The following is a 27,811-nucleotide window of genomic DNA, read 5'->3' on the forward strand; positions in this document are numbered from 1 at the left end:
CGGGAAAACTATGGTATTTCCGTTTTTTCGTTTCTGGTTTAAAATGAAAAAACGAACTGCCTGAAGGTACCCTGACCTGACCCTCATGCTGTTCTCATTTTTGTGACAAACCACTCCATGTGAATTTTGCTCAGCTGTTAGTGTAGCAGTGCAGTGTGTGTATAGTTTAGGCTGTTTGTTGGTGTATTAAGGTTACAGCTCAAGCTTAGACATATTATATATTTATTTTGGAGTTGGTCCATGTGCTGCTAAATTTAAATAATGTGGTGCAGAGTTTATAATTAACTAATTTATGTCTACGTTGACTCTTATTCTGTTGCTTTGTTGTGGTTATTTGGACACTGTAACAACAAATTTCTTCTAAACCTGGGGCAAAAGTGTTTAAAGTCAAACGGTAATACCATGAACTTTTTAACATACAGAAACAGAGTATGTCAAAATCCTGCCGTGACCCGGATTCGAACCGGGGTTGCTGCGGCCACAACGCAGAGTACTAACCACTATACGATCACGGCGAGCTGCTGCTAAGCGTGTTTGCAGTGAATAAACACCTGCTGCAGAGCAGCGTGATGTGTCAGAGAAGGCCTTTGTTACTGGAGGCTATTAGTGGGTTTTTATGTTATGTTCTTAGAGGATATAATCTCCATCTCAGTGTTCAGATCTTAATTCATCTTGGAAGATATTTTCCAACATACAGCAATAACGTATCTTCTGAATAATCCTATTAGGATGGTTGCAGCCTAAGGTAAGAGTCTTAACTGTAACACACCTTAAACTTAAAGACAAAACAAACATATCTAAATAGGCTTTGCATCTTGTTAAAAAAAACAAAGTTTATATAGTTACAGTCTGTCAGCAATTATTCCATTAACAGTGCTGATCAAAGTTGCACTGGGTGGTAGCCTAATACAGATGGTAGGCCAATTAGTGTTTTTAGTTTTCGTGTACTGTTATAACGGATATTATCATCTGGTGTGATCTTTTTTCACCAAAGTGAGTAGCACAGCATCACTGTGTGCTATACTTACCTACATTAATCTCACTATTCCTTGTTGGACATGATTTTGCAAAGCCTACAACTCAACAGGGCTGCCTGTCTGTTCTTTAGCAGGTGAGTAAAGCAACCATGTCCATGTTCACTCTTAACGGGATTTCGACAACCCCATTTTCTTCACATCCACAGACTGCGCTAAGTGTCTTCTTATCACCTATAATTAAGTATTTGGCATTTCCAATGAAGCAGCATGTTTAGAACAACTTTATAGTGTTACAGCTGTTTTAATTATCTTAAAATACTAAATTCGAAAAGGCTAATGTGGTCAAGTTGATGACTAGCTTAAATTTGAAACCAACATTAAGCCAGTTAACTACCGTCAAACTAGATAGCTAAAGGCAACATTAACATTTTTAGTACAATGTGGTAGGGTGACTTTTGTTTTCTTTGTAATGGCCATTAAACCAGCGAAGACTGCATTAGAGGGGAATTAGCTAACGTTGGCAAAAGTGGCTAACACGTTAGCTAAACTAGCTAACGTTAGCTTGTCTAATTAACCGTAACTAATGTTAGTTTTACATTCACAGGCAGTCCTCGTAGGTTATAGGATATTCATTTGTAAATGAGGGGATTTGCAAAGTCACCCCACTAATAAATTACTTATGCAGCTGCACACAATGCTGTTATAACTTAGTTCACCAGGCCTGACAACTTTTTTTTTTTTTTTTTTTTTTTTTTTTGTTAATTAGTACATGTGCGTTAAAAAGAATGTTACAGCTTGACAAGTAGCAAACTCCTGTAAGGAATGACTCGACAGGGTTCGACATAAGCAATGGCCCAGGGCCAATCAAAAAGTATGTCGGGCAAGTTGACTGACAGGTCACAGGCCCCCTCGGGCCAGTGACGCTGTCAGGCTTTTTTGTCAGGGGAACAACTCCAGCGGATTTTTATCCCACTTTTCTCGAGCCTTCAGTGGATTTATTGGGCTTTTTGGCCAAAGGTGCCTTTCACCTTTGCTCGTGCAGTGAAACACCGGAGGAGGGGGAAACGTGCGTTCGCTGGCCAGTAAACTAGATGAACTTCAGCTACTGATGGTGAAAAACGAATACTTTTCTACATCTGCAGTTTTGTGCTTCACGGAGACGTGGCTGTGTGGATTGATACCGGAATCTGCGCTGCAGCTAGCAGGCTTCTCTGCTCTACTATGCTCTGCTCTACTCTATTCTGCTCTGCTCTGCTCTACTCTACTATGCTCTGCTCTGCTATACTCTATACTCTGCTTTACTGTGGTCTACTCTACTCTTTACTCTGGTCTACTCTATAATCTACTCTATTCTGCTCTACTCTGCGCTGTTCTACTCTGCTCTACTTTTTTCTACTCTGCTCTACTCTACTATACTCTGCTCTACTCTATTCTGCTCTACTTTGCTTTAACTCTGGTCTGTTCTACTCTGCTCTATTCTACTGTGCTGTGCTCTACTCTATACTCTGGTCTACTCTACTCTGGTCTACTCTATAATCTACTCTTCTCTACCCTACTCTGCTCTACTCTGCTCTACTCTATATTCTACTCTTCTCTACTCTATTCTGCTCTGTTCTACTCTGCTCTACTCTACTATATTCTGCTCTACTATACTCAGCTCTACTCTACTTTGCTCTTCTCTGCTCTACTCTGGTCTACTTTGTTCTATTCTACTACACTCTGCTACACTATACTTTTCTCTACTCTACTCTGCTCTGCTCTATTCTGCTCCGCTCTACTCTACTCTACTCTGCTTGTTTTATTGACCACAAAACATTTGTCTTTGAATTTATAATTCCCACCATAAGGCATACATTTGAGGAAATACAATGCAACCTTAAAAACAGAATAATGGTCACTACCGAAACAGGACAGTCACTACCGAAACAGTGCAGTCACTACCGAAACACTGGGTGTTTTGTAAAAAATAAAGTATATTGAGTTATCAACTAAAGTATTATCATGCTAATTGGTTACATTTATGTTCTGTTTCATTAGTTATTAACTCTGAAATCAATCTGATCAGCGTGATGCATTTTACAAAGAAAGACTGCATTTAGATTTTGAAGAATTCTATAATTTGAACTTCGAAATTTGTTAAAATATTTTTATATAGATTTAATTGTGAAAACCTTCAGTCAAAATTTGTAAAAATTTAAATCTTTAGACAAGGGAAGGAACAAGCATAACAGGTTGACATATTTTTTTTTGTATAATATAATACTATATGTTTCGGTAGTGACAAATTTTGGGAGAGGAAAAACATTCCGAAACAGTATGAAAATACAATATAAAAATTTACAGTCATTTTACTAGATATGTGACCTTTACATATGGTACAATATATATAGGGACAAAGTTTTGGAAATGAAACATACAAAATTTCAAAATATTTCCAGCCTGACTTTGCACACATTCGGTAGAATGCCCTATACCATCACGCACTACGATGAGGTGTGTTGGGATTCACAGGACCACAGATGATTTATCATTTGGTAAAATCATCACTGATTTCAAGGCTTTTTCCTCTGCATGCTCTTTGTCTCCAAACAAAGAGAGCTAAGTGGCACCCATCTCCACAGGAGGTCTCACCTCACACCTCAATGAGACTCAAGTCCCAAACTTGATTGGACAAGACCTTTTACAGTGACATGTGACTCTGTGATGTCACAGGCATCAGTACAAGGTCTGCTCCCTTCCACAGAACTTCCTCTCTTGCCCTGGAGCTTCAACAGCTCACACCACTCTCCAGCTGGGCTTGTAACAGCCCAGAGGCCCAGACCACTAAAGGGAGGGCAATTGATCACAGACTCTCTGACCTGAAACAGAAAGGTAGAGTTAGTGATGGTGTGATGAAGCCCCGTGAATGTGTCGAATCTTTCAGGCGGATTGCTTCGCCAAAAGGCCAATCACACAAAGCCCCGTTGAACAGCTCATTTAGGGGTACTGACATCTGCTGGTCATTTGATGTACAGCAGTCCTACTGTGATATTACATGTGGGCTACCTCAGTGGATCTGGCATACACATAATGATGCTTAATGATGATGATTACGTCAGAACCCCCCTATGAGGTATTGTAAAGCCAGATGAAATGAATCTATCCTGAACGTGGTATATCAATAAAGTGCACACACACACACACACACACACACACACACACACACACATACACATACACACACATATATATATATATATATATATATGTATATGTGTGTGTGTGTCCACAAAGGGTTAGAGTGCTTGTGTGACTGGGTCACTCAATCCTCTGCACTTAACGATCTTCAGAATCACCTCTGATCACGCAAAACACTTAATGTATTTCCCAACTCGAATCACACAACGAGGCAGTCACGTGATTCCAGAGAAACGGGGCCTCGTTTGTCTTTGGTCACGTGATATCCTGAAAAACAATACAGGCTTCGACACGGGCTTCATTTGGACACGCCCCCTTTGCTCGACACAGGCCTCGGGACTGCAGTATCAGCTGTAACATCACTAGGTAGAGTTGCAAACACAAGGTTTGCAAACCAGCTTTCTAACTCTGCAAGGACCCCGAGCGACCAGCTTCCTCGGATCAGAACCTTTGGAACAAAGGACACCACAAAGACTGCAGCTGAAACCACACCTTCCCAGCCTTCTTCTGCCGGCTAACAAAGCAGCACCACCAAGTGACTCTTTCCTCCATCCATTCAAGGATCGGTAATGTAACAACTGGGCATAGCTTATCACAGCTTTACAGGCTAAGCAAGACTGTTTAACTTGTTGTATGTGCTTTGATGCTGTTTACTGAGTATTGTTGTGATAGATTGCAGTTAGGTCACTGATTAGTTGGCTTCGCCAAAGCTAAGTGTTTAGCTTGCTAATACTGTTCACAAACAGATTCTTGCATGCAACTAAACAATCTCTGCACTAATTCAGACCGTTTGCAACACACGTCACATTGACACAGACTCATTAACAAACAGGCTTTCAACAGAGCTACATCCAAACAGGCATTTCAAAGTTCCCGCTTCTTTTCCTTTGTCTTCGTCCTGACCACACAATCAGACGAACACCTCCCCCTTGAAGCCAGCCTTGATTCGGCCATTTTGATGGTTCTCTGTTGTCAGCCATTTTGTTTTGTAGGCCAAATGGCTACTTGATCACCACACCCGCCTTTGTCTTTCTTTCTCTTTTCTCTCTCTCTCACTCACACACACACACACACACACACACACACACCAAGCTTGTATATAGTTAGTTAGAATTTGTGTGTTTTGGTTTGTTTTGCTAATTTGTGAATAAATATAATTTTTTGGAATCATGCCTGCTGTCTGTTTAATGTTGCACAAGGATGAATGAATAGTCAACCTTTGCTGCGTTAAGAACTCCGAAATCCTTCAGGCGTTACTGTTAATTTTGGTTGTTGTCATTAAGTTAATTATTAATCAAACTCCAAATTAATAGTTTAGCTTATTTTATGAGACTGATATCTTTAACTGGCTATCATTTTTCCCTTTAAAGGAATGTTGCCCCATGAGGTGATTTAATGTTAAGTCACATTATTTAACGTAATTATTAATTATTAATAATAATTATTAATTATTTCTGATAGCCAATTTAAATATATGTTGATTCCCAACAGGTATAATGGAGTTAAATGAAATGAAGTTTTATAGACATTTTTCTCTCTCTCTCTTTCTCTTTCTTTCTTTCTTTCTTTCTTTCTTTTACTTGGGCCAGTAAGAATATACAAGGGGGCCAGTGGGGAAAAAATGTTATGTGAACGCTGCTCGAGGTATAATGTTAAGTAGTGTGCCTTAGTGTACAGCCAAATGCAGGAGCGTGCATGCTGTTATAGCTATGAACATAGCTGTATGTGCATAGTGTGGACTGTTTGACACTAGCAATGTTTCCATCAGCCTGTTTAGATGTGAATCTAGAAGTATCGTATCGGAAAATTATGATGGAAATGCCAAAATTCGAATTAAAATACCCTGATTCGCACAAAATAAAATACGCTTGCTTTAGCCAGGTTTTGGTTGATTCGCAAAACGGGGGATGGAAACAATTATGTTCGAATTAAGTTTGACGTAGCGCACTTTCACCCCAACTGCTTCCAGTGTTTCTGGTTCACTCACAAGGCAACAACATGGCGGCAAACTACATAAGACTTATGTGGACAGAGGACAAAATTTCTACATTTCTAGCCTTAATAAAGGAGAAAAACATCACTGCTATTCTCAACAGCAAGCAACAAAAACGCTGTGAATTACCAAGAACTTCGTGGGGAATGTTGAGCCATGTAGATTCCGGACACTTGACCTCTTCCTGTAAATAAATTAATAAATACTTCTGGGTCATGAGTAATGTATACACCTGTGTCATCTTTGGTTCTGCCTCTTTCGACTCTGACCAATTTCCACTTTCTGGGGGATGTCGTTTGGGAGAAATCAACGTGAGTTTCCAACGTGCACGTATATGATGCTCAGAATGGCCGCAGGGGAGACTCTTCGGACAGGACGCTACGGAGGGGGAGAGGCTTATGTCCGCAAAGTACCCATTTTAAAACATGATAACCCATCAGCAAAATGAAATAAACATCTTTAAGGTGTCACAGAATATTTAGGACTTAGTTTTTACCAATATTTTGACCTTTTGAAGGGATACACACATTTACAGAGGCCCTTTGTCTGACATGAATATGAGTGCCAACGGCGCATCACTGCAGCAAGACCAAGCAAGACACACACATCATCTCACTCTTAAAATGGCTGTTTTAAAGTTATTTAACATTAACTTTAGACATATTTGTAACTTAACATTATTAACTTTTAAAGCCATAAAATTCAATTTAACTTATATTAACATTACTGTTAATGTTATGTATTGTGCCAATATGAAGTTCACATAACGTTAGGTTAATGTTAATAAAAAATGAGTCCAGAGTTAAAGGAACACTTTATAATCACAAATAACTTGACTGTTAAATTAACTTTTGAATGAAAATGAACAACAATTTCACAAGATGAAAATGAACAATAATGTAACATTAACGTTAATGATAAGTATGAACATTAATAATTAATTTTTAATTACTAAATTAATAATAAAAAATAATAATACCAATACTAATAATACAATTAATAATAATAAATAAACAAAATAATAAAATAATAATAAAGTAAACAAATGAAAGACAGACAAATGAATTTGACTGGGGATCTGTTGCATTTCCTCTCTCTGCCCTAGTGTGTCCTGGCCTCTCTCCCCCCTGCAAAACATTAACTTACACACGTTACACAAAATCTATAAATACCAGACTTAACAAAAGTTACAGAAATGCTAACAAATTCAAAATATGGATTCATGTTTCTTTTGGTAACGTTACGGAAGATGTAAGGAAAGAAAGCAGCTAAGGGGGCGTTGGTGCTTAGTGGTTAAAGCAGGCGCCCCATGTACAAGGCTGTTGCCGCAGCGGCCTCGGTTCGAATCCAGCCTATGGCCCTTTGCTGCATGTCTCTCTCTCCTTCCTTCACACTTACCTGTCCTGTCCATTAAAGGCAAAAATGCCCAAAGAATATCTTTAAAAAGAAAGCCGCTAAGTACAGTAATGAGATGCTACAAGAAGCACTTGATGACATAAAAGCAGGAGCAAGTGTTAGAAAAATATCCATCAAATACAACATCCACAAGTCCACCCTCTCCGACCATAAACTGGGGAAATTTGAGTGTGGTCCCCACCCAAACAGGGCCATCAACAATGAAGAGGAGGAAGCCCTCGTTAATTATATTGTGTGGATGCCCGACCATGGTTTCCCCCTGACCAGAACAATTATTAAATGCCTGGCTCTGGAAATAATAAAGGAGAGAGGTAACACATACACACATACACTGGTGAATCTGGAGAAGGGTCCCAGTGACAACTTGTGGGCCCCGATTCAAGGCCCACCATCCAAAACTGACCACCTGGACACTGGACTCCTTGGGTCAGGCCAGAGTCCTCGCCGCCACACCTGAGGCCATAGAAAAGTTTTTCATCCTCTGTGAAAATATTGTACAGGAGTATAGTCTCCAGGACAAGCCTCAGCTAATCTGAAACTGTGATGAGACAGGATTCGGTGACAAGCCGAAATCTAAAGAAAAGGTGATGTGCCAACGAGGGAAGAGACGTGTACCAGCAGCAGACCATGACAAGGGAGCACATAACTGTGCACCTAGCGGTCACTGCAGCAGGTGCAAGTGTCCCTCCCTTCGTCATATATCCTCGATGCCTTCCCAGCATGGCATACGCCTTGGATGATACCCCGCAAAGCCTCTATGGATGCTCTGAAAAAGGTTTGCATTGAAATAATCAGGGGCAGTACATATTACAGTTGTTCACGATTGCTTAAACAAATTAATTGGAACATCAGACACAATGTGCACAATCTGAAACTCATGTACCAACTCCCAAACGATCCTGCTGAACTCCAAGCACAATCTCTGCTTGAGACACATGTTCCCATTCCATACCACACATTTTTCACAACACTACACACAATTCCCTATATCTTGCACACTCTTCCTGAATTCCCTCTCTTGCTGTTCACACATTACACACTGCCAATCACATTTCTAAACTCCAAAGGCTGTTGTGCAATTAGCAATCAGCAATTTGTCATAAAAGGGTCACAGATAGGCTCCTGGTTTGTTTGGAGAACAATGGATGGTGGCAACATTGAAGAGAGAGGTGAGCAGTAAGGCAGAGGAGTGAGAGTAAGAGGAGGTGGAGGAAGAGGAGGAGTGAGAGTAAGAAGATGCGGGAGAGGACAAGGAGGAAGAGGTGGAGGAGGAGGACGACGACAAGGAGGAAGAGGACGAGGAGGAGAAAGGAGGACCATAATCTCTGATGAGATTAGGGCCACTATCATTGATCATGTGGTTGACCACATGATCAATGATAGTGGCCCTAATCTCTGATGAGATTAGGGCCACTATCACTGATCATGTGGTCAACCATGGTTTGCCCATGAGGCAGGCTGGCCAGAGAGTCCAACCGAACCTGAGTCGCTTCTCGGTTGCCTCAATAATTCGGACTTTCAGAAATGAGCATCGGTAAGAAACCTACTCGCCTTGCTGTAGTACTGCATATCACTACAGTATTCAATGAGGGTTGCAAGGACCTTGCTGTATTTGTATCTATTTGTATCTTTTGCAGAACTGCAAGATAACCACACCGTGGTGGGAGAGGAAGACTCCTCACAGATGAGCAGGGGACTGCAGTAGTCAACATGGTGCTGGCAAACAATGTCATAACCCTCCGACAAATCCGAGATGCAATCATTGCAGACCAACACATATTCCAAAATATAGCAACAGTGAGTTTATCCACAGTGGACCGTGTTCTCTAACGTAACTCCATGAGGATGAAGCAGGTATGCAGGGCTCCTTTTGAGACTCGCCATGACTATGTGCAAGTAAGTCCTATACGTTCCACAACTGTGTCCTATCAGCACTGACGCACTACTGTATTGTACTCCAATGTTGTCCTTTTTTTTTTTCTCCAGTTTTTCTCTATTGTTTACACACATTTTCTGAAAGCGTGCCTCATACTCTCAGAACTCTACACACAAATCAAAAAACACACACACCATGGGCAAAACCCCTTAATTCTCCTGCAAAATGAAACTTTACATTCAAAACAATGTTATTTCTTCTCAAAATGGTATTTTGTTTTCAAATGACACACACAAACCATCATATGAATAGACATTTATAAGAACCAGTTGAACACTGATGTGCTCAATGTAAAACACTATGATGAATGGAAAACACTTCTTCTCCATTCATCATAATGACTTAGGCCTTTTTTTGTTCAGTGTTACACTTACTACAGACAGTACATAAATAAGTGTGTTGTAAAACATTTTAGAATATTGTTTTTATACTCAGAACATACAAATACACTGTAACAAATATATTTTATTTTTCCCACAAAAACAATGTACACAGTGTACATCCCAACCAACACATACAAGTTGCACATATAGTGGTCTACATACAAAACAACACAAGAATTTACTGTATACAGTTACAGTAAAAAAACAAAAAAAAACAAAACAACAACAACTATGCTGCCACATGGTCAACCAAAGTGGCTCAGATCTCATCAGAGATTACGGTCCTTGGCCTTCCTCGTCCTCGTCCTCCCCGTCCTCCTCCTCTTACTCTCACGCCTCTGGCTCTGGCTCTGCCTCTTTTTCCAATGTTGGCATCCATTGCTCCAAAACAGAAAAGCTCACCTGTTGCCCTTTTATGCTAAAGCTCTGATTGCTAATTGTAAAACTGTGTGACAGGTGTTTGCCCATGTGATGAGTCAGTGTGCATAGTAGGGCAATTAACTTTAGAATTTTGAATGACAGTGTGTTTCTTGTGAAAACAAGAGATTTTCTTCATGAAAATTCTGCCAAATGCAGAGAATTGTGTGTAGTGTTTTGAAAAAAGTGTGTTTTAGAACTGCAATTTGAGTGTAAAGCAGGAATTGTGCTTGTAGTTTAGCAGAATTGGTTCAGGGGGTTCGTGCATGAGTTACATGTTGTGGTCATTGTGTCTCAAGTACCAGTATTTGTGTGTAAACAATTGAGAAAAACTGTAACAATGTTTCACGATAGCCTATACTCTATTGAATATTCTTGGTGTACGGTATATACTGTAATATTGTCCTGTTGTCTGTTTCAGAGATATCTTGACTTAGATGCAGCAGCAGACTTGCATGAATTTGTATTCACTGATGAAGCGGGATTCAACCTTGTAAAGCGAAGGCGCCGGGGCAGAAATGTAATCGGTCAGCGTGCTGTCATTGAGGTCCCTGGCCAGCATGGAGGGAATGTAACAATGTGTGCTGCCATCAACCACCACGGCGTCCTCCATCACCATGCCACCCTTGGCCCGTACAACACTGCCCATCTCATAGCATTCCTGGGTACACTCTACAACATCATTGTTCAACCAGACCAGATGGATGACACAGAGGTAATCGGGTTTGTCGTTGTCTGGGACAACGTCAGATTTCACCGGGTTGCTCTGGTCCGTGACTGGTTCAGGGGCCATCCTGAAGTTTCTATCCTGCATCTTCCTCCATACTCTCCCTTCCTCAATCCTATTGAGGAGTTCTTCTCTGCCTGGAGATGGAAGGTGTATGGGAGGAACCCACAGACACGGATCCCACTGCTGCAAGCCATAGAGGACGCATGTGGCGATGTGACTGCTGAGGCCTGTCAAGGCTTCATGTACCATTGTAGGCGATTCTTCCCCCACTGTTTGGCCAGGGAGGACGCTGCCTGCGACGTAGATGAGGTCCAGCCAGGGACCGTAGGCAGGATGTAGCCTAGTTGTTTTATATTACAGTTTTTCTCAATTGCTAAAACACATTTCACAAAACTTTCCTCCATTTTCCCAAAACTCTAAACACAACACACTTTTCTAAAGCTACATAAACAAAACCACACCTTCTGTCTTCAAAACTCAAACTTTCACACTAAAACAGCTGCTCAAAGCCTGCAAAAATTTAAACACTATACGCATCATTACAGACTACAACAAAACAACTGAAAACACAATGTTCAGTGTGTGAGAATGTTCTTTTTTGTTTGAATGTTCTCTCTCTTGTGTAAGGTTTACAGGTGTGGTCACATCATTTGCAACAAGTGTCTTCAATTTTGAGTCGTTATGTTTAATGAATGAAGCCAGGTGTGTTCATTGTGTTCAAATTTTGCTGACTGTGGCAAGCATTTTGCATCACATGAGCTTTAATTTGATAATTTGAGCAAACATTTTTGCAACTTGTGTTTTAGCAAGACAAAATGTGTTTAGATTTATGAGAAAAGGAGGATTGTGTTTTGTGAATTGTGTCTTAATGTGAAATGTGTTTATGGTTTTGGCAAATGGGGGCTAGTTTTATTAAATGTGTTTAGAGAACTGGTCATTTGGTTTAGAGAATTGGCTTTTGTGTTTTAGCAATTGGGAAAAACTCTATCTCTTTCTGTTATTTGTTATCTGTTATCTCTTTCATTTCAGCCAGTTTTCATCCACAGTTTGCTGTGATTTACAGTAGACTGAACATTTTGAGTACAAATAAAATATTATTTGTTGTACAAGTATTGTGTTGTCTTCTATTTGAATATACGCAAAAACATGATAAGGTAATACAGTATTTTACATCCAACAGGTGAATGTAGCACTGAACATGCAAAGGCATGATTCTACTGATAAAGCATCCATATAGTGTTTTCCATTCATACTATAGTGTTTTCCATTCTGCACATCAGTGTTCAATGGGTGCTTAGACATGTCTACTCATATGCTGTATGTGTTTGTCATTTGAAAAGAAAATGCCATTTAATGAAGAGGTAATACTGTTTTGAGGGCAAAGTGTGCTTTTGCAAGAGAAGTGTAGGATTTTGCATTTTGTGTGTGAGTTTTGTGATTTGTGTTTAGGGTTTTGAGAAAGTGAGGTAGTCAATCAGGAAATGTATTTAAGCAATCGTGGAAAAACTGTAATAAGCACTTTCATGTAAATATGCAGGATTATAGCCAGTGGCTAATTTACATCCTTTGTCCCTAGGCTATATAACGACAGATCTTTTTTCAAAGTGGCTGGAGCACTTTATAAAATACGCCCCATCAGAGCGTCCCTTGGTCCTAATCATGGACCAGCATGAGACGCACTGTGGCTGCCAGGTTGTTGATGTTTGCAGGGCAAACCAAATTGAGATCCTCCTCCTCCCCCCTCCTCAGTGCTGAAGCACGCCCAGGAGAAGGCCATCACACCCACCAACATCATGGCTGGCTTCAGGGAGGCAGGCATCTATCCTGTGTCAAGAGAGGCAGTGGACATGACACAGGTTAGGTTCTTTATTTATTCCCTATCATTATTCTTATTTTCCCTCCAGTGGTCAGAAATGACCACTGGTTAGACATTGGGCCAGCAACCCAATTCTATAAAAAATTCTATCCACCTTATTTTCAAACACGGAAGTAAATAGTGATCAACTTCCGTGTTTTTGTGCATGACTTCCGGTCTGCCGCTTTCCCTTACCGGAGCTAACAGTGCACGCCAATTATTTTTTAATTTTCAATTGTTTATGTTAGTCAATCAGTTAGTTCGTTAGTTAGTCTGTGTATTTTATATAGATAACTGTGCCCATGTTTCCGTTATCCAGTAATTGCCGGTAAAAATAATTCCCTCTAAACGCGAATAAATCGCACGTCAATCAAAAACTATGAACCAAAACAACACAATCTATCCTGAGTGAGACAAACTGCTTGATCCCCGTCTCCAGTGTACCAGCAGAGAACCTGCAGAACCGAATCAGCGAAAAAACACACCAGGCTACACAGCCTCTCTACTTGAGCAGCTGAAGCTGCAGCTCGCACCCTCGACACACAGACACACAGACGGTGCTTCTGCATGCCAGCCAAACGTGTGCGCAACTGTGAGAAATAATTATGTGAGGTGTACGCTGCTTTTCTATCTTTTTTTTCTTTTCTTTCTTTCTTTCTTTCTTTCGGCGACATACACTCCTAACACAGGGCGGGTTGTTTTAATTGACTGAGTTGATCATTAAGCCACAGTGATGCGCATATCGGCTCTAATAGCACCCGAAACAGCATGTACGCATCAACCATCCAGCCATTACAACATGATTGAGCTAGCAAAGCAGTTTTGTGTTGCTATGTGTGGTATTTATTCAGTTTTGGGAAATCACGATGTCTAGAAAGCATCAGTGGCTGCAGCTGACAGGGACAGCTAACATTAACACTAGCAGCAAAGCTAACATCAGGATCGTCATCTGTTAAAAGCCTCCCGTTGTCGGATACAACATGAAACTACTCCAGTTAGCTCAATCATGTTGACACTAAGACATCCGCTGGAGAAAATATTTTTTCACGGACCATCCATTGAGTTATTGAGTTATTACAGACACCGACACGGCTAACAGCTAACGGTTAGCCCACCTAATCTACGATAACAATGTTATTAATTACAAAATGTGCACACAGAAATAGTAATGTTTGTTCATCATTGTGTTTATAGACTTTACAAACATCAGATTAGTCTAAACGGTGATATAGTGACGTGAAAAATGTGATATCAACAAGGTAAACAACAAGGCGATTCCCATTTACACATTTGTAAGGTAACGAACGAACTAGTGCTGGACCGGAAGTGTTGCACAAAAAAACGGAAGCTGGCTGCGTTCTGTTTTGCGTCCGTGTTTCCGTGAAAAATAAGGTGAATATGCTACGGAAACGGCAACAAAAGAAATTTGTTGCTGCCCTGTGCGCCAGCCGGCGTAATGGGGATAAATAAAAATAAAAATATTATTCTTATTGTGTTATGCAACTTAAGTCTAACTTTGTGTGAAGAATACTAACTTAGTTTCTAACCTGAACAAACTATTTAGATTGTAAGGCTTGTTCCCAGTGCAGCTGCTGCTCCCGCCTCCTCTGCTGCTCCGACCTCCTCCTGCAGTGTTGCTCCGACCTCCACTGTGTCTACCTCCTCCTCCTACAGTGTTGCACTGACCTCCTCCGCTGCGTCCACCTCCTCCTCCTGCAGTGCTCCTCCGACCTCCTCCGCTGTGCCCACCTCAAACACATCCAGCCCACAGGAAACCAGCCCACAAGAATGTTGCCCAACATGCAATAAAAGCAAAAAGAACTACCTTGTGGAAGCTGGCCTGATTCCCCCTGCACTTGCCGACATCCTAATGACACCCACATTTTCCACCAAAGTGGGAGGGGTACGGCGTCAGGTGCCACTACAGGTCAGGGTCATCACGAGCGACGAGTATGTGGCGCATCATGACAGGCTGGAAGCTGAAGAAAAAGAAAAAGAGGAAGGCGGAGCAAGAAAAAAAGAAAGGAGAAAAGAAAGCAAGGCAGGAGAGGGCACAAAAAGCCAACGCTGCCATTGACAGAGGCAGCCACTGTGCCACCTGCCGCAGCATGACACCACCAGGGGCAGATGATGATATCATTGAGTGGGTCCAATGCGAACTTTGTGAACTCTGGTTCCACGTAGTCTGTGTGGACGACCTTGAAGAAGTGCCCGAGGAGGAGTGGTTGTGCCACACATGCAGTGTCCCTGCATAAAAAATTAAATTAAATTTGTGGACTGTTGGTCCCCCCCCCCCCCACGTCTTGCAAGTTCTATGTTTAATTGTTTGACAATATATTAATAATCTTTCAAATTTACGGGAGTTGTGTTCATTAATCCTCCTCGTGGTTTCACATTTCAGTCGCACACCGCCATTAACCACATGCCTTTAAATAAGCATTTATCGGTTAAAAAAATGTAGAAATACATAGAAATAATACATATGTTATAACATATCCTCTAGCTATTCATCTAAACTGCATGGTTTTATAATATTAGAAACAACTCCTTCTTACCTGTCCGGAATACCGTAAGTGGGAATTTCCAGCTGTCCGGATTACTGTGAGCACTCACCGTCTTCCAGACACCGTGACTACTGACTGTTTTTTCAACATTTCTCCCAAACGATTGGCCCAAATGTGTCAATCAAACTTTGGTATGCGTGTAAGACCTGCCCCCAGAGACAGACACACCAATCAAGCGTATCTATCTGTGCATTGATATCTTATGGGACTTTTACTGTGCCAAGTGTCCAGAACACTCTGAGTCTACGTTAGGGTCTTTGATAAACCATGGACCGCGTTAAGGAACAAATGGAAAAGTATGAAGCAGAAGTACATGGCGAAGAAAAAGGTGGCTTTATCATGTTTTCATTATGGCAGTTTACTCTGTAAGTGTTTTCCAATGCAAAAAAGTCAGATCTTGGTGACACTACCTGAAAATGCTCAAGACAGCACTATACACTATTTGCACAGCCATTTGAAAACTACAGTAAGGTTACGCATTACTGTATTTAGTGAGGTAACTGAGTACAAGACACTGAATATGTATAGTTCACATTTTTACTGCATATGCTCTTTGCAATTCTAATTTGTTCACAGCATTGTGCAAAAGAAAAATACACACTTATTTACAACAAACATAAGAAACAACCTTTGGCTAGAGCTTAGTGATGGCTGAATGAAGCCTCATGAAGCATTTTCTTTATTTTCTGAGCCCACTAGATGGCGCTTTCTGTTCAACAAAAGGTTTACAGTAAAACACCCTGAATTCCCATTCTTTGAGCCTCTCTCTTTAAACCAAGAGCGCCATCTAGTGGGCTCAGTAAATAAAGAAAATGCTTCACGAGGCTCCATTCGGCCATCACTAGTAGAGCTGTGCACAACTTTAAACAATATTGCAGTACATATTGGAACTGAACATACAACATACACAGTACTGTAAATCATTCATGCACATCCAGATGTGACTGTGGAGAAGTGGTTTATCACTGGTTACAACTAATGCTTCACACACCCTTCCTCATCAGTGAAAGCTGAGGTTCACCTGAGAGAAATTGTTCAATTTAGGAGACATTTTCAGGAAAAAATGAAAAAATAAAATAAAATTTGCTTGACAGATTTTGACAACTAGTTCAACATTTTTGTATGTAATGACTCAAGCAATGAAATGAGGACTATTAGTTTTATAGGGAATGACTATTCAGCATTCATAAGTATTGTTCATTTTGACTGACATGGCATAAGCACATGATAATGTTATAAAACAGCAGAGAATTGTATGAAAGCAATTGATGCATGTCCAAAAGCATTGGCAATTTGTTGGAAGGAATGAGAAACTGCTACTATGATGTGCACAAATGACTAAATGTTGTGGAGGTTGAACTAACAGTTACGAGAATTTTAATTCTGATCAGAGAAATGCACCAAAGCAACTGAGAAAAACTGTGTGTTATTTCCAGTTCCTAGGTGTAAACACACATACCTTAACACAAACAGCACTAAGCTGAGCGTTGAAGGCCTCTTGCTCCTCTGTTAGGTTGGGACTAGAGAATCCTTTCACCAGCCAAGAGAGTAATGGATAGGCCGGGTCTCCTGCTATAAGCAGAGGCACCTGGACCCCCTCTACCTCAGCACTGGCTTGGGGATGTCTCTCAGGGAATCTGTTAAAGATAGTCACAGTCAGATGTATTTGTCACATGCATATTGTAACAGGCACAATGAACTCTGAAATTCTGGCTGCTGGCTCTTATGGGATTAGGAGTAGTAAACTGGAAAAACAAAAAAGTCTGCTTCACAGATATTGTTAATATAAAGTCTACATTAATAGCCAAGCATTCGAATACAGACAGTTAAATTTATTTGATATTTTGATTAGGCTACTACAAAGGTAACTTTCTTTAGGATCATAGCCCTACCTGTACAAGTCGGACGTGGTGAACACAGCTGCGTCGTGCGCACTGCCATGTGCTCCAATGCAGATGTCCCTGATCTGGTACCGATCATCCACGACTGCCTGTAGGATGATGGAGGGCCACCCCTTTCGGTTCACGTAATCCAGGTATCTGTCGGATGGAGGGAGTACGGGGACATATTATATTTCTTTAAAGGGCCAGTGTGTAAAATGGGTTGAAAACCGTTGAAAACAGTGACATCAGTGGTCAAATTCTAGATTGCAGGGCTCACTCGCTCACCCCTTCTGTCGGGTAAATGACGGTGGCCTCGTACGAACAAAAAGCCTTGCGCAGACACAAGTTTTTCAGGAGTAGGTCTATCTAGCGACGAGGTGAATGTTTATTTAGAAATCTAAGCCATTTTACGATATTGTAATGAATCCCTCACAAGTAGGAGACCAGAGTAGTATTCGGGAAAAGGCCCGTTTATTCGAGCACTCCAGAAACTCCGGTAACACTCCAGGGGGTAAAAGACTCCGTCCCAAACTCTGACTCTTCTGGCATAACACACACACTCCATACACACATACTCGTTTACAATACCAAGCGGGCCTCTCTGCTCCACCAATCTCCAGCCTGCACACTGACTGACAGCGTAACCTGTAAACAGAGCTCAGCTGTTTATTTAGCCTAGCAATATCTCCGGACTATAGTAGCTGCAATGGACGACTTTGAACGCAATTTTGAAGAGTTTCTTGTAGCGGACACAGACCCAGAGCCACACCTGTTTGAGCCAGAGCATACAGATGAGGAACTTGGATGCTGAGTGGGCAAGAAGAGAGGCTGAATCCTCCGTTCCCATTTGGGTGCATAGAATGGGATTCGGTGCTACCATCGTTGGGAGATATATCATCAGGAGGAAAAGCGCCGCAGAGAGTGCATCACAAGGAGTGAAGTTGCGTCTTCTTTTCCTCACAGATGACGGTTCGGGTTCATTCTCTCCTGTTGCGTGGTAAGTGTGGTCCATTCACAAACTTTATAACTAAAAAAACTTTTCACTACTCTATCGACGAACTACTAACACTCTCTACTGTTTCCTCCTCCTTCTTCCTTCCTTCCGCTGTCTTCATTGGTTCATTTATACACGCGAAACGCGTTCTCTGGCTGGCTGGATTGTCCACTCGGTCTGCCGTACATACATGGCGGCGCAAGATACTATTGTGCTATATACGTATACATATATATAAAAGCATAATTATAAGGCTACAAAAACCAAACGAATTTTATTTTATAGCGATTATACACTTACATAAACATATTAATGGGTAGAATATTCAGATTCAGATTGACAATAAACCATGCCAAATATTACACACTGGCCCTTTCAATGCGCATTTCCCAATGATTTGAATCACTTTTGGTTGGAAACATAGCTAGTGAAATGCTACATGTGAATTTTGCTCAGCTGTTAATGTAGCAGTGCAGTACAGGTCAAGCTAAAACATATTATATATATATTTTGGAGTTGGTCCATGTGCTGCTAAATTTAAATAATGTGGTGCAGCTAATTTATTCTGTTGCTTTGTTGTGGTTATTTGGACACTGTAACAAGTTTCTTCTAAGCCTGGGTTGAAAGTGTTTTTGTAAAGTCAAACTGTAATACCAAGAACATAGCTACAGAAACAGAGTATCTCAAAATCCTGCCGTGACCCGGATTCGAACCGGGGTTGCTGCAGCCACAACACAGAGTACTAACCACTATACGATCACGGCAAGCTGCTGCTAAGCCTGTATGCACTGAATAAACACCTGCTGCAGAGCAGCATGACGTGTCAGAGAAGGCCTTTGTTACTGGAGGCTATTACTGGGTTTTAATGTTATGTTCTTAGAGGATATAATCTCCATCTCAGAGTTAGGATCTTAATTCAGCCTAAGATAAGAAAGAGTCTTAACTGTAACACACATTAAACTTAAAGATAATGGAATCACAAAAATAACTCAATAGATATTATTGTTGTTAAAGAAAAAAAAAGAATTATTTCATTGACAGTATTGATTCAAGTTGCACTGGGTGGTAGCCTTATACAGACTAGGCTAATTAGTGTTTTTAGTTTTAGTGTGTGATTGTAACTGACAATGTGTGCTACACTTACCTACATTAATCTCACTACTCTTGGTTGGATATGATTTTGCAAATCCCACAACTCAACAGGCCTACCAGTCTGTTCACCTGCTAATGAACAGACAGGCCTACCAGTCTGTTCATTAGCAGGTGAGTAAAACAACAATCAAAGGGTATGGGGTGCCGTTTATAAAGTGTCTCACGTTAAAAAAAACATCAGCATTTTGCCACATTTAGCTTCAAACAATGTTTAAAAAAGTATTGTGAATTTTTTAACGTCACCTTTTACCACATTTACAGCAATATTTGTTAACTTAGAAATATATTAAATAGTTAAATCTAAATATTAAATGTGGCACCTAAATGTTAAATGTTAAATCTAAATATTAAATCTAAATCTAAATGCTAAATATAAATATAAATGTTAAATCTAAATATTAAATCTAAATCTAAATGTTAAATCTAAATATTAAATCTAAATCTAAATCTAAATGTTAAATCTAAATGTTAAATATAAATCTAAATGTTAAATCTAAATGCTAAATATAAATATAAATCTAAATATTAAATATAAATCTAAATCTAAATGTTAAATCTAAATGCTAAATATAAATCTAAATGTTAAATGTTAAATCTAAATGTTCTGGGTGAAACTAAATATTTAGCTAATATGCAAATTCACACTGCCGGTCACCGAAGTACCAAAATAAAAGCTCGAGATGGTCAGACTGTGTTTATAGAATCAAATAACGAATTAAAACCAACTTATCGGGGGAAATGAACACTTGAACATACATTAGCGTGATAATAATGACCTAAAATAACAAGAAACGTGTTTGGAGAAATTTTATTTGACGTGTACTTTGAGTTGTTAGTGTCCCTTCGGAGGGATTAACAACCTAAGCTAAGCTAACAACCGTTAGCTCTTAGTCCCGTTAGCAGTGTCTGTAATGACTCATTAACTCTTAAACGGTCCGTGAAAAAAATATTTTCTTCCAGCGGATGTCTTAGTTACAACATGATTGAGCTAGCAAAGCAGTTTTGTGTTGCGATGTGTGGTATTTATTCAGTTTTGGGAAATCACGATGTCTAGAAAGCATCAGCGGCTGCAGCAGCAGCAAAGCTAACAGGACGTCATCTGTTAAATGTCTCCCGTTGTCGGATACGACATGAAACTACTCCAGTTAGCTCAATCATGTTGTAACTAAGACATCCGCTGGAAAAAATATTTTCTTCACTGACCGTTTAGAGTTAGTGAGTCATTACAGACACCGCTAACGGGGCTAACAGCTAACAGTTAGCCCCGCTAATCTACGATAACCATGTTATTAATTTCAGAACGTGATAGTAATGTTTGTTCAATCATTGTGTTTATAGACTTCACAAACACCAGATTAGTCTAAACAGTGATACAGTGATGTGAAAAATGTGAGATATGCATATATATGTGTAGCTAAACTCCGCTGGTTTTCTACCCGGAAGTATTTGTAAACAACAAGGTGATTCCCTCCGAAGGGACACTAACAACTCAAAGTAAACATCACATAAAATTTCTCCAAACACGTTTCTTGTTATTTTAGGTAGTTATTATCACGCTAATGTATGTTCAAGTGTCCATTTCCCCCGATAAGTTGGTTTTAATTCGTTATTTGATTCTATAAACATAGTCTGACCATCTCGAGCTTTTATTTTGGTACTTCTGGTGACCGGCAGTGTAAATTTGCATATTAGCTAAATATTTAGTTTCACCCAGAACATTTAGATTTAACATTTAACATTTAGATTTAGATTTAGATTTAATATTTAGATTTAACATTTATATTTATATTTTATATTTAGCATTTAGATTTAACATTCAGATTTATATTTATATTTAGCATTTAGATTTAACATTTAGATTTATATTTATATTTAATATTTAGATTTAGATTTAATATTTAGATTTAACATTTAGATTTAGATTTAGATTTAGATTTAATATTTAGATTTAACATTTAACATTTAGGTGCCACATTTAATATTTAGATTTAACTATTTAATATATTTCTAAGTTAACAAATATTGCTGTAAATGTGGTAAAAGGTGACGTTAAAAAATTCACAATACTTTTTTAAACATTGTTTGAAGCTAAATGTGGCAAAATGTTGATGTTATTTTCAGCGTGAGACACTTTACAAACGGCAACCCATAATTCTCCTTATGTTTCACTAACTTAACTTCAAATTAATGACATTAAAATAATATGATTCCTCACTGTGACAGTCATCCTCCGAAGGACTCCACTACAGCAAAACCTGTCTCTAAGGCAGCTGACCAATAGACCAATTTTTAGTGGATGTCACAGGTACGTCACAGCAGTTGCGCGTGCATGCTGGTGGCAGATAAACAGCAGACACCAATGAGAAACGGCTGAGATATCGGGAATAAAAATGTCTTCTTGTGCTGTTGGACATCGTAACAGGAATACAAAAAGAGATAACCTTCATTTTTATAGAAAATCATAGCCAAGGACACTGTTTGAAGCTAAACGAAGACCTTCATTGTTGCTATTGTTGCTGTAGCTATTGTTTTTATATTTGTCTGCTGTTGCTGTTGCTTTTGCTTTATGTTTGCTTTTTAAATGCATTTTCTGCACTGTTTTTCTTGCTTTTAGCTTTTGTTTTTAATGATCTACATGATATTCACATAAGCCATTCATAGAGCCATACAGTTACAGCATGAAATACTATTTAGGCCCATATTCAGATACACCTAGTGGCAGCAGTATTTACTTTGTTCTAAAGTCCATTAAACAGTGAAAACAAGTTAATACTAGTCAAGACATGAAGTGCAGTTGCCATCAGTATATAGTTGTTTAACTTGTTTATGTCTTGTATAGCTTTGTTTGACCGCAAAGTACAGAACTGTATGCATCGAGAGATTTGTGTGTCTTGCACTATTCTTTCTTATAGCTGCTGGGTTTGATCACAACGTGTATGAAAATGTGCGGCCACTGTAACGTTGGCATTGCTAAGGGTTAGTTTGTAAGTGCAAATCAATGACATTAAAATAAAATGATTTCTCACTTTGACAGACTCCACTGCAAAAACTGCCTCTGGGGCAGCTGAACAATAGAGGACGCAAGTGCAGAGCCTCACCACCAACTAAATTTAGCTTCATTTAGTCAGAAAGCTTGAACCTTTATATTACATTAAACATGTAAAATCAGAGAAAATATTGTTCTCAAAAGGCTTGAAATGAATCAACTGTACAGTTAAAGCCTGGTATATGTTGGTAAGTCAGTTAAAGTAACACATTCGTACTATACACATTTTTACCTTCCATATAATATGATACATTGATATATCTGTCAGTCTTTGGAAGATAACAAAAATATGGAAAACACCATGCAGCAAAGTAAGTGCTTGCCAACTTGATTTTACTGTTTTACAGTGATAAATTTACAGTGCAGCATGCAAAGTTATTACTAATGGATTTTGTTCCTGCTATTATTCCTCCTCACCATTAAATATGTTGAATAAGCTAAGAGCAATTCCTGTTTGCAGTATACCAATACTAAATAAAACTTAAAAACACAATTATTCTCAGGAAAGTTATGGAGTAATAAGGAGAGTCTTTTTTTCTATTACTTCTAAGCAGATTCATGGATGTTTATTCACAGTAGAGTATCATCTCCTCTTGTGACATCTGCAGGTAAATAATACCCATGTGAGAAAATGATACAATTTACTTCTATGTAAATGCTTTAATCAGTTAATGTAATCTGATTATTTACAAGGATTAATTACTGTCCTTCCATATTTTACTTCTAGGTTACAATTTCTTGTCCTTCTTAATTAATTACAACATGCAGGAAAAATGTAGCTTGAGTAACTGATCAAAGTTTAACTGTCCTGGTCTAGCCAGTCAGAGCCTGAGTCTCTCTAAACCCAGATTGTGTCTGTGTGGGCCAGGGCAGGAGCTGGCTGCTGGGGCAGATCGGACAGGGGCAGGCTGATTGACCACAGTCCCGAGGGTGCCCCGAGGCTTGGAAACAGTGAGGTCTGAGCTGGATGTGACTGAGTGCATGTGCTCATGGGGGTGCAGGTGTGTGTGGTTGTGGGGCTGATGCTCAGTGTGTTCACTGTCTGCTTTTGCATGGGCCTGCTCCTCCACAGCGGCAGCCTGCAGGGGATGAGAAAAGAGACAGTATGGCAAACAGTTTCTACTGATGTCAGGAAATTGCAAAGGAACACATTAAAGAAAGTGGTGAGATTGAGAGCAATGAGATAACAGAGATACAACTAATACATTAGAATAGTTGGTTTGATGTTAAATGTTAAAGATCAGATCTGAGGAAGCACCTGAGGTTCGTAGATCTCACAGTTCACCTCTACAGGTTTCCGGTTGTGAAATGAGCTGTCCTTTTTTCCGACAGGGAGTCGGATTTCAAACTGCTCCTCGTGGGCCATGTGTGTGCCCAAACAGAAGCCTCTATGCTGAGAGAAAAAAAATCAAAAATAGTTGAGTCTCGATTTACAACTTGGCAACATCATGTTTGGAGCCTGAAAAGATTCAGTAATGGTGGGGCCTTTGGGTGGAACCAAGAGTAAGAACACTAAATTATGTATTAAAGCATTGCTAATATTTTGTGTGTGTGTGTGTGTGTGTGTGTGTGTGTGTGTGTGTGTGTGTCTTACAGCAAACTGACACTTCATAGGTGGGCAGTTGCTTAGTTCACTTTCCTCTGTTTTCTTTGAACACACCGTCTCCACAATGGTGAATTCCACAAAGTAGGATGGACCAACAACCCACTGACAAAACACATAAAGATACAATGCATACACACATACACAGACGTGTAAGTTTTCTACAAACTGTGAACTATTTACCAGAGATAAGAATTCTTCAATAATAAGGTAAGAAAGCCTAATTTTAGATGTAGTTCAGTCAAGATTTCTGAACATATTTTTTCATTCAGGGGGTTATTACTAAATATAATCAATCTGATAAAAGGGCACCATGTACAACATCAAAACTCATCCTTGATGCTTTCCAAAATAACTTGATTATTTTTTTTATTTTGTCTTAACCTGTGAACTAGCTTTCATAATGTTCTCCAGAGTAAAGTAGTTGGCCAGGCGGCTCTCTTCGTTGAACCTCTGCAGGGAGAGATTGGCTGTCTCCTTGATGACCGGCTCGTTCAGGTTGTCAGCTGTGGGACAATCTGGACACACATCCACCACTGCGGTAGCAGGAACTGAAACACAAGAATTAACAGGCTCAAAGGTCAGTGGAAAGTAGCGGAGCCAAAATGTTTGTTGAGGATTTAAAACAGTCGTGTTTACTTGCCTCAGGGAGGTATTTTGGGCAAGAAAATTTCCAGAGAAAGAATGCGGTGTATGTCAGCATCTTTATTTTATACTTCACTCACATTTACAAAATCAAAGCAGCAAGGTGCAGACCTTTTGTGTTTTTGTGTTAAATAAAATTCCCAGTTTTGAATGTTATCAGACCATTAAATGGCTGTTATCAGTGGTTAGCCCCATAGTTATGGGTGGGAAGTGTTTCTGCCAGTATGTTTAAATTGTCGTTATCAGTGCATTAAATGGCTTTTCAGTTTCAGTTTCAGTTTCATTAGGTTTAGGCGTTAAAACTGGTGGTTAGGTTTAGAAAAAGATTGTGATTTGCGTTAAAATAAATATGTTTGTTTCATGACATAACATGATGTAAGTTCAGCGATGCAAACAGTTGCAGTTGTATGGTCGAAAAAGAGAGAGTTTGTCGAAGCAACATTCTGAATATTAAAATACATGAACACTCAATTTTCCTCATTCTGCAAACGAACAAATTTGAATGTTTCAGCAAAACTACCAAACAGAGTGCAGTTCAACCTACCTCTTTCCACAATTTCTTTTTTATACCAGCTACAAGGTCCTTTCTCACTCTAGAATTGATATAAAATGCGGAATGTTTATGGAATGTTTGCGTTGTTTGGCATGAAAATGACAACCTTAAAAATAGCCAGAGGCCACTGTAGTTAATCTGTATATTATGCATGGACTTATCAGCATTTTATAAGCAACCGTTTCAAAATTACTTTACAAGTACATTGTATTTACTGATCTTGAACTCTACCAAACCAACTAGCCCACCAAAACGTGGGAAGAATAAATGAATGAATGAAAATGAAAGTAAAGAAGTTGCATATAAGAAGCCATTTTACTTTCACTGACAGTGCTGGTATGCTGAACAAGATCTGAATGATGAGTAGATATTTCACACAGAATCTGAATCTGTACACTGCCATTGAATCGTCCCCCTTTTGAAGTCGAATCTTTTAATCATCTCTCTTTCTACAAATCTTTATTGTATTCTTTCCATATTTTGCCCCCTTGTTAGCGAAATAGTTAAACCTCCATTAATCACGCAATTTAAATGTGAAAAGTCTCATTGACTGACCGTCACCAGTGTGTTTGCTGAGAAGGAGAGGGGTGGAGGGACAGAGCTGTGTAAACATCCTGCAGTCCGACATACTATCATGCGTTTGAATAACTTGTTAGATGGATATATATAGAGAAAGGTGCCGTTTACAGAACAAGCCCAAATAAGCAACTCCACTTTAGAAACAAGCCCAAAAAAACACAACCCGCAACTACCAATATTTGTAAGCAACTTTACAAAAAAACAAGCCCAAAGTCGTGGCTCATAAGCGGACCTGACAACCCTGCCCTATGTGTAGTGCTCTATGATCTTTGATCCAGCAGCATCATCTAAATGAAAACAGGTGGTTCACACACTACACAGTTGTTTTACGCGCAGCATTGTTATCTGCTCATTTCATTCGTGTTAGTGGAATTATTAACCAGACTCTTGCACGGCCATGCAAACTCCTCGGATCTACACGATTCCCACAAGTCACCCAAATTGACATGAAAAAAGCGAGAGTCGCCGAAAGTTAAGTATGTATGTCAGCTTTGACTTTTGATTTCACACAGGACAAGTCCTATGTTTCTTTGACCCAACTACCACCCCGGCCTCCTGTCGCTCTTTCTCCGTCACATGACTTCCTTCTTTTGCTCCTGTCATAATTGCTATGTTCGCTAAAGGCTGCTGTCTTACAGTTAACATGTTTGTACATATGCCCCTGATGACCATTTAATGAGTTGATAACGGCTTTCTGAACCAACTAGTAGGTGTAGCAGGCCCCTTCCCATATATGTATGAGGCTGACAGCCACTGATTACAGCCATTTAATCCAGTGATAACATTCCAGCAAGTGAAAGAATCCCAAATGAGTCAAAATAACTAAACTGATCTACCTTCACGAAGTGCACAGGAGTAGCTTTGAAGTTTGACTTGAGAGTCAACGAAGACAGATACCTCACACTCTCCATACACCTGAAAAACACAAACACACAGACATGCAGTATATATAAGTATAGACACAAGGACACATAATGAAACAGAGAGGGCAACATAGGTATCGTACGCCAGTGTTAAACTAAGCATCATTTCGGTATCAGTATAAAACCAAATATCTTGAAGAGTGAAGATATGCCACTATGTGGTACTTACTGGAACACTACTAATATCTCTGACTTCACATTGTTTCCATGGTTTCCTGCTGGTGATATGGCATTTAGTTTCCATGACATCAATGGTCAGTTTGTAGAGCGACCCATCTTTCTCCTGGACACACATACAGACACATACACACACAAGCGCACACACACAAACTTCAGTGTTTCTTTTCATATTTAAATAACAATTCTTATGTTAGTTTTCTTTTTTTGTGGCTCTGCAAGCAAGGTGGCTGGTCCACTCCCTCTCTGCAAATACTATTGCATCTACTGTCACACTGTTGCAAGATCTACTCATATTTCTGTTTGTGTTTGTGTGTGTTCGCTCTCACCATGTCAGGAGTGTGAGAGAGGTCGTACAGTCTGTTGAGACTCAGGATGTATCCGTCTGTCCGGTCCTGGTTGATCTGCTCCAGGGCCTCTTCTGCCACCCTCACTGCCTCAGGGCTATTGCAGCCTGGATGGTCTGGCCTTGCTCTTCCCTCCTGCTGCAGCAAAGCCAGACAGAGGACCAGCAGGTACACACTCATCCTCAAACACACACACAGATTAAGACAAATAAAAAACCCTGTTTTTATCCAGTGGAGCCACTAAAGCCTATCCTGGAAGATATTAACATTTAACACAGGCCTGGTTTGTAAATCTTCCTTTGCAATACATGTAATCCAAGTTTTTCCAGACAGAGTTTGGACAGAGACGTAAGGCTGATGCTGGACTTTCCCCTCTTTCCCAAAGAATGAGCAAACAGCTGCTATCTGCTGCTCTGCAGGCCAATGGCTGGCTCACACTGACTGAAGGGTCATAGTGCACT

The 27,811-nt window shown here is 39.8% G+C and overlaps 1 protein-coding gene and 2 non-coding genes across 3 annotated transcripts; all 3 read right to left on the reverse strand.

The window, feature by feature from the left end:
• Positions 1-443: 443 nt before the first annotated feature.
• trnah-gug (transfer RNA histidin (anticodon GUG)) lies at positions 444-515 on the reverse strand. The gene has a single exon. It is a non-coding gene; the product is annotated as a tRNA-His (tRNA).
• An 18,502-nt stretch (positions 516-19,017) lies between these two features.
• Positions 19,018-19,089, reverse strand: trnah-gug (transfer RNA histidin (anticodon GUG)). The gene has a single exon. It is a non-coding gene; the product is annotated as a tRNA-His (tRNA).
• A 3,746-nt stretch (positions 19,090-22,835) lies between these two features.
• On the reverse strand, positions 22,836-27,745 carry si:ch211-284e20.8 (uncharacterized protein LOC563738 homolog). The gene is made up of 7 exons (XM_049587434.1): positions 27,333-27,745; positions 26,996-27,109; positions 26,740-26,818; positions 24,511-24,677; positions 24,118-24,231; positions 23,782-23,916; positions 22,836-23,602 (listed from the first exon to the last, which is right to left on the reverse strand). Exons 1-7 carry the CDS (start codon positions 27,528-27,530, stop codon positions 23,345-23,347), a joined length of 1,065 nt encoding a protein of 354 aa, XP_049443391.1. The 5' UTR covers positions 27,531-27,745; the 3' UTR covers positions 22,836-23,344.
• Positions 27,746-27,811: the final 66 nt, after the last annotated feature.

This window comes from Epinephelus fuscoguttatus, linkage group LG10 (genome assembly GCF_011397635.1).
Source record: "Epinephelus fuscoguttatus linkage group LG10, E.fuscoguttatus.final_Chr_v1".
Lineage (NCBI taxonomy): Eukaryota > Metazoa > Chordata > Actinopteri > Perciformes > Serranidae > Epinephelus > Epinephelus fuscoguttatus.

Excerpts from the sequence above, each read along its gene's own strand:
- si:ch211-284e20.8 (XM_049587434.1), bottom strand. The coding sequence starts at position 27,530 with ATGAGTGTGTACCTGCTGGTCCTCTGTCTGGCTTTGCTGCAGCAGGAG. Across the intron at positions 27,110-27,332 it reads TCTCTCACACTCCTGACATG|GAGAAAGATGGGTCGCTCTA; the intron begins GTGAGAGCGAAC and ends ATGTGTGTCCAG. Across the intron at positions 26,819-26,995 it reads GAGATATTAGTAGTGTTCCA|GTGTATGGAGAGTGTGAGGT; the intron begins GTAAGTACCACA and ends TGTGTTTTTCAG.